Raw genomic sequence first — 11274 nt, 5'->3', positions numbered from 1 at the left:
GGGAAAAAATGGGCAAAAGAATAGAAATCAGGACAAGAAAGTGTACAGTGCACCTTAAGAAAACCCTGGGCTGGATGTGATTGGCATAGACATTATTCTATCCTTGGTACCCCTGCCGTTCCGGGATTACAGTGACGTCACGCTGATACCCTTGCATGGGTGAATGCTAAAGAACTATAGAGCCACAAATAATAGCACAAGCAGAGTCCATAACTTGGAAGACTTACTTATCCTTTAAGCCTCCTTCAGCCAACACAACAACATTTTTTTTTCCACTTAATGACGCTTAATTTAATTTCTTATCGGATCCTGTAGGGGATTATTCATTCATATAAAACAATCTGCAGCTGCTGCCACTCCAAACTCTCCCTCCTTTTGACTGAAGTCATCTATTATTGAGCGAAAGGCCGTGCGTGGAAAGTGTGTGCAAGACGATGGATTTGAAGTAGAATTGGTTGCAATCGATCAAGGGTGAAGAATATTCCTGATGGTAACAAAGGAAGCAGCAATGTCTTTCTCGCAGTTTGGATATCCTTACAATGCAACTTCACAAGTAAGTCATCTCTCCTTTCATTTCTCTTAAGTTTAAATAAATAGGAATTCAGGAGTTTTGCATATTTTCTCTGATTACACGTAACTGAGATCTAATTTTAATGCGAACCATTTAGCATTCTGCCACTGCTCAGACATTACTGACAGCTATTTTCAGCCATGTGGTTTTGTTGTTAAACCAAATATCAATATACACACACCCATGTCCAATTACGCTGAATTATGAATGAACTCACGTGCTTTTCAAATGACAATACAGATGAATGTCACCGATTGAACACATTGATGCGCGGTGTGGGTGTTAAGCTTGTTTAGGAAAAATATATTTTTTCCTACCAATAAAAGTCATTTTAAAATTTCCACAAGCTGTTCCTGCTCTAAATGACAAACTAGTTGATCAGGGGACAGTCGTTGCTCTCCAGAAAAAGTTATGGAGCAACTTTTAGGTGGATTTTTGTTATATTTTTAGCTTTTATCAGAAGGAATGATAAACTCGTGGAATTAAATTGCAGGATTATTACTGCTTAACTACATTCTGTATTTTATATTTATCCGGATCACATTCGTGGTTTTAAAGTTGTTTAAAAAAATTAAACAGGTCACCTTTTACGCGCAGAACTTTTTATTGTTTCAACATCATTTAAAAACAATTAACATTGACATTGACTTACTATACAATATGTTATTTAATATTAGCCATTTCATAAATAAGAGTGCATTATTTTTGAGTAAAAATACTAGTTTCTCTTTTCCGAAATCTTCTGAATGCTGACTTACCTTGAACTAAGGCAGGTTGCACATGACAATTAAACCTTTTTTTATTTTTTTAGGCAAGCATTTAGCTTTTTTTTTCGCTTCGTCATCTCAGCACAAGTACATTTTTTTGCAGCGCAAAGTCCACAATCAGTTCAGAGTTGTCACAGATATCCACTTCAGAGCCGAATCCATTAATGACCATTATTTATCCACGACTCTCTTCATGCAGTTTTTCGTGTCGGCAAACCCCAGTACGACTTGCTGCGATTCGATTTCCAGGTCGGTATCTGACGGGACAGGCAGCTCTCAGACCGCCGCAGCCGCAGCCGCCGCCTCCTTCTGCTGCCCCTCCTACGAGAACCGGCTCCTGGCGAGCAGCCGGACGGAGCTGAACGCAGCGCTGGGGATGTACGGCTCTCCTTACGCCGCTGCGGCCGCAGCCAGCCAGAACTACGCCAACTACTTCCCCTACAGCACCGACCCATCCGCTATCTACTCCACTCTGGTGGGCTTCACAGGCGCGCAAAAGCGGGTTGAGGGGGGGAGGGTTGAGGGAGCTCAGGTGATCGATCAGAAGGCTTATCAATTTATCTCACACTGCAAACAATTAGGTCTTGAAAGGCAGTTTAATCCAGCTGCAATATTAGCCTCTCCTTAGAATTATCAGTGTGAAAATAGCATCAATAAAATGAGGTGAAGAATTTCAGAAATACAAATCACTCAAGAGTCAAAACGTACTTTTTCTGCTTTGCTTCAAAGATAGAAAAAAAGTTACTGTTTGTTTGTAGATCTTTTTTTATAAAATTGAAATTTGTTCATAATTTGACAGAAAAATGTACTTGAAAAAAGAAAAGAAATCAAAAGTCTTGCTTCAACTTTAAATTCCTTGTTTCTGTAGCAGTTTTGGTGAAACTACTATTAATGTCTGCAAGAGTGCTTTACAGTAAAAACTGCAGTCACACCAGTAAACTATTCATGAAACCCATGAGATGTAGCTCTAACTCCCATTTGCGTTAAATGGTGTACATGCTTGTTTTTATATGAGCTAAAAACAAGTTGGTTTAGGAAAACAAAAACAAAAAATCTTTCAAATTATCTTTTTTAAAAGCATTAAAACAATTTCTCAAAAGCAGTCAAACTTACTACAAACTCTTCCTTTTTTAACAGAATCCACAATATGACATTAAGGACAGCACAGGCACTTTACACTCTGGCATTACTCAAACTGCTGCTTACTATCCTTACGATCACTCACTGGGACAGTATCAATATGACAGGTGAGTTCTACATTTATGTTTATCCATGTTCATACAGCAAGTCCTAAACATCAAAAGCTATATTTTCCACCTTCACCCTTTTCTTTGATACAGAAATCAGCGTTACACCACATACTGATGCTCCTGGAGATGAAAATCTAATTATTAAAGGATGCAGTAAAGAGATTGACAGGGTCTGTTTGTGCCTGTTTCACTTTGCAGATATGGGACGGTGGACTTTAATGGCACAGCTCGCAGAAAGAATGCCACGCGTGAAACCACCAGCACGCTAAAAACATGGCTGTATGAGCACCGCAAGAACCCCTACCCGACTAAGGGAGAGAAGATCATGCTGGCCATCATCACCAAGATGACCCTCACCCAGGTGTCCACGTGGTTCGCCAATGCCAGGAGACGGCTAAAGAAGGAGAACAAGATGACCTGGTCACCAAAGAATAAGGCTAACGATGACAGAAAGGAGGACTTTAATAAGAGTGACCAGGACTGTGTCACCAAAGGTAAATATTACAACACAGTCTACGGAGAGTTTCCCACTATTTCATGAAGTTGTATACAGCACACGTTTATTTCTCTCATCTAGATTCCAGTGATTGCAAGGAAGAGAAAGAGTTGCACCTGAGTGACCTGGAGGACATGGATGAGGACGACTGTGACAAGCTGGACAGCGACTGTGAAAAGGTGGCAGCAGATGAGCAGGACCTCCAGAGATCCATGGTTGCATCTGGAGCTCCCCTGAAAAGAGACTGCAGCTCTGACCTTCACTTGAGCTTAACAAACAGCTTCCACACTTTCCCCTGCAGCATCAAAGGTGTCACCGCCCTCCCGCATCTCCCATCGGATTTCATAGATCCAATTGTGTCCAAGGCGGGTCCTGCAAGTGTCCCATTAGCAGGAGCGGTGTCCCTGTCTCATTTTGAATCATCAGAAAAGCCACGCATTTGGTCGTTGGCTCGTACCGCAGCTTCAGGGGTTATATTAAATCCTCAGCAGCATGGTTCGGAGCTAAAGACAGGAAGCCTAACTGGGGACTGTCAACTACAGAGCAGCAGACTTCCCAGGGCTCCTACTGGACAATGTGGAGCCACAAGAGGCCTGCTTGAGTCTAACAGTGTCACAAATTCAGAAAGCTCTTTCCCTGAGGGCTCATCCTTGCACTCAAAAGTTTACGGCACAGGCAGCTATAGCCACAAAGGCCTCCAACTTCACAGCTCATCCTATGCTGCCCTTCCAGATACCTGTCAGTACACAGCAATCGAAGGTATGTCTGCAAAAGTTCATTTCCACAACATTCAAATAACACTGCATTTGCGATCCTATTATTTTTCAAATGTGAAAATGCATTTGATTTTATGATAGAAAACAACACTTTCCCAACCTGAAGCAACTTTCTTGAGGTGTGCTTTTACTTGGACACGCAGGATTCTCCAGTGGCAAGGTAGAGAATCAGTCATCTGACCTCAGCGAAGCCTGTGGGACTGTGCAGAACGACAAGGTCACTGCATTCAGACCAGTCATGAAGAGGTGAAGCAGGTGAGTGCCAGCTGCACTGAGCTGGAAGAAACCAGTGAAGTAAACACGCACACACAGGAGGATGAGGCATGAAAGACTCACCAAATATGCTATGTTTCAAGTGTTTCTTTCCTCACATTTAGAAGAGAGCAAAAGAAAAAAAAACACCTTACATAAGAACTGTAGGATGAAAATCTTATAAAAATTAAAATATTAATTGTAGTACAGTTTATATATTTATTCCTGATTATAAGAAGAGATATTAACAGCTTTTCATTTATTTTTTCCCTCTGTTTGTTTTCCTCTCTCAGATTTCTGGGGCTTGTCTAACAACAGCTAAATGGGACATTTATTATGCACTAAAAGACACACTGACCATGTGGCGGCTGACTGTGAGCTGCCTGGTTCTGTTGCAGTGAGAACTATCAAACTGTGGACTCGACTATCATTTTTGCACAACATTGTTTTTTTATGGCGATAAAAAGATTTTATGCAAAAAATATTTCTAGATGCAAAGTGTAAGAGCAATGGCCCAAAATGAAACGGGCTGAATTTGTGTATGGCAATCGTGTAGTGTAGCATAACTTATTTATTTCTCTGTGTATTTAACATTTTTGTTATGTCAACATTTTTGGATTATTATTTATTATGTTTATGAGTCAGGTGTGTCTTATTTTTTTTCTTTTTTTAAATTATGTTTATTGTGTGTATTGTGTGATTTCTGATTGATGTAACTGAGGAAATCTTCCTGGAATTAGTGATTAGGATTGGATCTGCTGTTTTGCGCTTAATTTGGATGTATTTTTACTTTTTATTTTACTTTATTTTTTTTTTGTCACTGTGTTGAACTGTGCGCCCTCCCTCTGTTTGCCTTTCGGGACATTTCTAATACATTTTTTTTTTTTCCCCCAAACAGACCATGTCTTTTGTTATTATTTACAGATATGAGCACTCATTCAGCCAATTACAAAACATTTGCATTTGCGCATTTGATCAAAGTTTATTTCATTTTATTTTTAATCTTGACACAACGCCTGAAGCCTCAGCACTAATGGAAGGTCATAATTCAGAGGAGAGACGTGAGTAAAATCCACAAGTCGCAGAAGAAAGGGGACATCCTCTCTGTATTGTCAGCATCTAATCAGGAGTGGCATCAAACACTTTTTTGCTGTTCAGACCGAGCAACGGGGCAGGGGCGGAAGATGAATGCTGCTTTGTCCCCTGTGTAGCGAGCCGCTGCACTAACTTAATATTGTGTTAATTTAAAAGGTCATTTGTAGGATCAAACCCGACAGAGAGGTTCACATGGTCGATCATAAAACCCCTTTGATTGTGCTGGTTTGCTCGTGGAGCATCTCGTTATGGACTAACTCGTTTCTCTCCTACAGACAGACGTAGCCTAATAAGCTGATCACTGTAGTGTGTGATCCATGTTGACGGTCGACAGAAAAAGAAAGAAAGAAAGAAAGAAAGAAAAAAAAAAAGACGCCAATAAAATCCAAACTTTAAATATCAAATGGTTCCGAAAAGATGTCGGATAAAGTAGCTGTCCTTAGGATGATTGTTAGGCACGAATCCACCTGGAGAGTTTAGCTATATTTGAAAGATTTAAATGGAAAAAAAAAGAAGAAAAATGATCATAAATCAACAAACCTAAGTTAATAACACCACTCAATAATTTCTAGTTTGAAATAAAAAACTTGATTACTGTCACAATGACAATGGCGTTATAAATCACTCACTACCGTTTTCTTTTTTCCAATTGTCTTATCCCTCTTTTATTTTGAATTCCTATCCGTCTCTGAATTATTACTACACCAGGAAAGATTAAATCGGAATCTGGACCACTATCAGAAACAATACCTGCAAATATTCGAGAGCCAACACAAACCTCATTTCAGATCGTCTGAGAGGGATTATGCTTGTAATAAAAAGTTTTTTTCCCCCCCGTGTTAGGGCGATTCGGACTCAATACCGTGGAGCTGTGGTCATTCTGCGTGTCCTTGGCTCGTAGATTAATCCGTGAAAAGCTACACAGTGAGGAAGAGGACGGACAAGAATAATAACTTAGGCCTACTCAGATTACTTTTTTCTGTCCGGTGAAAAACCCTCGAGGGATAAAAGGCAAATAATAAAAATGTTAATTCCACATCTTTGAAAATACAAACAAGAGATTCAAATGTCAGGGGACAAATGCATTTACCGCTTGACAGCTAAAAATTAGATGTGAAATTAAAGTAACATAAAAGGAATTTATTTATTTAGTTTAAAATGATTCAGTACAAGCTTGTATGTGTTTTCCTGTTACTTTTGATAATTGTGGCATTTAGTTATTAAAACTCAAATTTCAGCTTTTCAACAAAATGGAATATTATATAAGGCAATAGAAAAAAAAAGATTTTTATAATGACCAAAACAGTCATAGAGAAGACGGATAAGTGTTGCCTCTTGTCCAGCAGAAACTTATTGATCCCCTCCATAAAGAGGGTAAGCCACAAAAAGTCATTATAAAACAAATGTACTTTTTATACAGCGCTGAATCCAAAAATATTGAAGGGAGGTTAAGCAGAAGGAAAAAGTGTCGTAAGAAAAAGATGAATAAGAAACAGGGTTAACCACAACCTGGAAAGGATTGTGAAGCAAAGTCCATTCAGGAGTTTTTGGCGAGATTTACACAGTGTGGAGTGGTGCTGGAATCAGGGCTTCCACACACACACACACTTATCCGGCACACAACTACTGCATGGTTAAGCTGCTCCTGACACAGAGATGACATCAGATTCATTTGATTTGGGCTAAGGAAAAAGGAGACTGAACTGTTGCTGATCTAGTCTTTTTGTCTCCTTTACATGCAAGTACATTTCACATATAAATAGAAAATAAAAATCTCAGAGTCTGGAAGAAGAGTTGAGAGGATCTGAATCAAAGATGCTTGAGGTCCAGTGGGAAGTTTCCATTACATGTGATGGATATGGAGGAGGTGCTTCATGCTGGTGTTGGTCCACTGTGCTTCATCAAGTCCAGAATCAGTGCACCCTTCTGTCAGGAAATGTGGGAGCACTTAATTCTTACCTCAGCTGACAAGCTTAATGGAGATGTTCATTTAAAAATACAGCAGGACTTGGCACTTGCCCACACTGATAAAAGCACCGATACCTGGTTTAATGACCATGGTGCCAAAGTGCTGGACTGGGTAGAAAACCTGCTTGATCTAAACCCCATATAGAGTATGTTGTCAAGAGAGGGACAGCAGACATAACAAGACAAGCTAAATGTTAATAAAGCAACCTGGGCTTACACAACACTTCAGGAGAGCCACAGGCTGATGGCCTGCTAAAAATAAACATCTTGCAAGGAACCCACATAATATGAATTTCAATGTTTATATGGAATTAAGACACAGACTGAATAATTAATCATATCCTGATTTATTAAGACGTACCTGTGTACATAAAGCCACCTGTGAGAGATAAAAGGACTCAAACAGCTGGGAACTTGTCACATCAAACCCTAACATTGAAGTATGTTCAAGACATCAAACAGATCAAGCAAAGCAATCTGAAGATGAGCAAAGGGGAACAAATGTATCTGGAGGCAGAAATGATATGAAATGTCCTGCATCTGGATGGATCATAACTTTTACTGCCAGAGTGATAATGACATGCTGCTAATGGAGAGCCGGAGTGTTCTTTGTCCCCCTCTATAATAATCATCCGTGATGCATCCATTAATATGTTGCGATGGCATGTATCAAATATTTAACACCAATTTTGATTAAACAGCAGGCAGTAAAGAAAAGCTGCCTTATGCTGAAGGTAATGGTGCATGTACAATGGGATTACCACCATGGTGATGTACCTTGAGTACAGCAGGGGCTAGTTGATGGCTTTGATGTCCCTGAAGCAATTAGCATGTCCAATATGCATCCTTTATAGACAGTATAGACCAGATGTGAAAAAACTGAACCATTATGGCATATCAGTCGGCTCTGACTGGTGCCTTGTCACATACATACCATGCTTTATATAGACACATGCCATATATAAGCATTTCACTTTTCCACATTTTGTTACTTTACTGCTCCTAATTTGCGGAACAACTTGCCTTTTAACATTAGTCTGGAACACTTCAAATCACTTCTTAAAACTCATTTTTATCCTTTAGCTTTTCCATAAGGCCTGACATTGTAATTTACTGCCCTGTCTGTTTTAATTTGTGTTTTATTCTTATGTATTTTATCTGTGTTTTATGAATACTGCACATATCTGGTTTTAAAGTGCTTTATAAATAAAATTGACACCCAGACTGACATCTCCCATCGAAACTGATGGAACTTGAGAAGAACTGTTAAGAAGAATGGGTGAGGCTGCCTAAAGATAGGTGTGCTCAAATAGAGGCATCATATTCAAAAGAATTGAGACTATATTTGCTACCAAAGGTGGATCCAAAATGTATTTATCAAAATGTATTTACTTACATAAATGTGGCTTCTTGGTTTTTCTATTTTTAATACATTTTCAAAAATCTAAAACTTTTTCCCCGTCAATAGCTCGTTATTGTCATAATGGGATAAATGTGCGTAATTAGATCATAACATAGGAAAATGTTGGAAAAGTAAAGACAGTAAAAACAGAGAGAACACAAGAGACAGAGAGAGAGAGAGAGAGAGGAGAATGTCTATAAATAAAGCATAAAGAAGATTGTGTATTCAAAATCACGTTTAATGACAATGAGTGAATAGGCATTTTGTCATTTTTGCTATAATGGGGGAGGGGCTAAGCAGAAGATTTTCTGTTTTTCTGACATCTTTTAATCTGAGACGAGACATGAAATCTGTGACAAAATACAGCATTACAGAAGAATAAGTTGTTAAGGTAGAGTATATGCACAGCAAAATCTCCCTAATACACTCCTTCCTCTTGGTAAATTACTTTTTCTTTTATCTTGGAGAGGGGGTTTAAGAGGGTGCTTGTGAAAGCGTGTTTGCATAATCCAAAACAGATTTTAGATAATCTGTGAATGAGGCACAAATATGCAAAAAGGAATGAAGGAAAACAAGCTGTGGTAAACATGAATCCTTAAATTGGTTTGACAACTTTAATCTGTTACCATCCCTTGTATGAAATCAGAGGGTGTTTCTAAACCAACATAGAATTTTTCTATCAAAATATCCCATAAATTATATTTAATTAAGTATATTCCCATCGCACCTGTACACATAAGCTACCCCCCCACCCACACACACACATTGTCTGTTGGCCTCCCCAGGCACCCTACTGCCCTTCTTATATTGTCACACATCATTAGTCTTTTTTGGGCCAAGTTGCAGCTTTGCACCCCTTGCTCTTTTTAGGTCTACAGACCAGCTAACTGCTACAAATGACAGGTGGTCTGGTAAGTCAGTGGTTTGAACACATGACATGAATAGAGAAGATGGCATGATTAACTGTGCTTGTGGTCATCTATGACTGAGACTGGGATTTACATCCACTCCCACCCTGGCAAACTTCATCTGCATTTTCAAACAGAGATGCGACACATGAAAAGCTGGAAACCATCCTCAGCAAAGGCAAAATAGATGATTATCACCAGTATAACCAGCATTACTGTAGCCTTGTCCTACTACTTTACAATAAGTGATACTTTCAGATGGTCAATAACACAAAAGAGCGTGATTTTTACATGACAAACAAAACATCTTTACAAAACATATGTAAGGATATCTGTAATTAAGTATGAATTAAGCATAGGGCATGAAATAATTAAATACATAAATTTGAACATTTACACTTGGCATTTCTTTGAGCTGCATAAGTGAATACACATTTTTAGTTTTATGCTTTTTTTTATCAAAATGCAAACAGATGGAAAGTCAATAAATTTTACTTTTAAAACAAATCTTAAATATACAAAAAAAATTACATTAATATCAAGGTTCAATAATACAGAAAAGAGCACAGAAACATATTTGCGTTTTTCCCTCTATGAAGCATGCACAGGAATGACCTTACACCAATATCACATTGAGTCAGTTGTAGAATATTAAGCTAAAGGTCAAAGAGAGGTTAACTTCTGACAAAGCGGCACCAGGAACATCCATCCTCATGTGCACTTTTCATTTATGCCCCCACTTAATGAGTATGTCCCTGCAATGTAAAAGTATATGAATTATTATGACACTATATCAATGGCCTCTTTGTATAAATAGGAGCCATAATAACAACAACAGCATTACAAACAATAATTTGCCCTCTAGTCTGACAAAAGAGCCAGCATGGAGGTGCCATTTGATGTGTCCCACGCTGGGCAGCTAAGGCTCATAAAACAAAGTCTTTGTACCAATTGCTCAGAGTTCACATGAGGGGGACAATATACACAGTTCATTACATTTTGTCAAAAGGCGCAATGAAATTTGTGTGGGACATTGTTTCTGTGCATGTCTCTCTCCATGGAATTTCTGATTGTCGATGTTGCTACAAGGCCTCTGCTAATGAGTTTTGTCAAAGACAATTACAGACTTGGTGAAATGGACAGAGAGGGGATGAAAAGCTGGCTTTGTGTGCTCTGGGTAGATGTTGCACTGTGACCCCTGCTTCTATCTCTAACCTGGGTTTGACCTCTGCTCTGTGTCCAAAAATCCAGGTCTCAGTTCCATCATCAGTGACATGCTTGAGAAGCAAGAGCCACTCCTGCTCCCTTCATCAGTGCATACGTGCCCTCAGCGTGATTCCAGTGCACCAGATATGGAGCATGGCACAGAGTAACATTAGAGCTGCCATTTTCCTGGGGCATAGCTTCTTCTGTGGACGTTATTCCCTTTAGCTTATGCCTGGTGTCTGCTCCCATCTGCCAAAAGTGGGAATAAAGACTTTTGACTGAAATCATAGTGAGATCTAAAGGTTTCCATTTCAGCTTATATCAAACTTCATTTGATCATTTTGACTTGTTCAAGTGTTATCACAGTAAGAAGCTTAAAGTTGCTATTCAAAACTTTTTTCACACATTGGCTTATTTCAGCCACAAATGGCTCTGTAATTTTGTTGAGATTTTACAAGGCAGTGTAGCACAAAATTTTGCATGATAAGGAGAAAGTGGAAGAAAACAGATTGATAGTTCTCATTATTTTTACTAAGAAAAATATGTGGGCTAGAATTCAGGCAATACTCCGTGCAGTTACCAC

General features: G+C 38.9%; 1 protein-coding gene across 4 annotated transcripts; it reads left to right on the top strand.

The window, feature by feature from the left end:
• The first annotated feature begins 215 nt into the window (after window positions 1–215).
• irx6a (iroquois homeobox 6a) lies at window positions 216–4605 on the top strand. Of its 4 annotated transcripts, none has more exons than XM_028013897.1 (7): window positions 216–553; window positions 1588–1813; window positions 2476–2585; window positions 2787–3082; window positions 3166–3843; window positions 4004–4115; window positions 4406–4605. In XM_028013897.1, exons 1-6 carry the CDS (start codon window positions 540–542, stop codon window positions 4108–4110), a joined length of 1431 nt encoding a protein of 476 aa, XP_027869698.1. In that variant the 5' UTR covers window positions 216–539; the 3' UTR covers window positions 4111–4115; window positions 4406–4605. The 4 variants fall into 4 exon arrangements, with proteins under 4 accessions (XP_027869698.1, XP_027869697.1, XP_027869696.1 ...); XM_028013896.1 differs by having other exon boundaries at window positions 1538–1813; XM_028013894.1 differs by lacking the exon at window positions 216–553 and having other exon boundaries at window positions 1066–1813.
• The last annotated feature ends 6669 nt before the right edge of the window (window positions 4606–11274 follow it).

The sequence above is a fragment of the Xiphophorus couchianus genome, chromosome 4 (genome assembly GCF_001444195.1).
Source record: "Xiphophorus couchianus chromosome 4, X_couchianus-1.0, whole genome shotgun sequence".
In the NCBI taxonomy this organism is placed as follows: domain Eukaryota; kingdom Metazoa; phylum Chordata; class Actinopteri; order Cyprinodontiformes; family Poeciliidae; genus Xiphophorus; species Xiphophorus couchianus.
The sequence above is the reverse complement of the archived record's forward strand: the minus strand, read 5'-3'. Positions and strand labels throughout refer to the sequence as shown.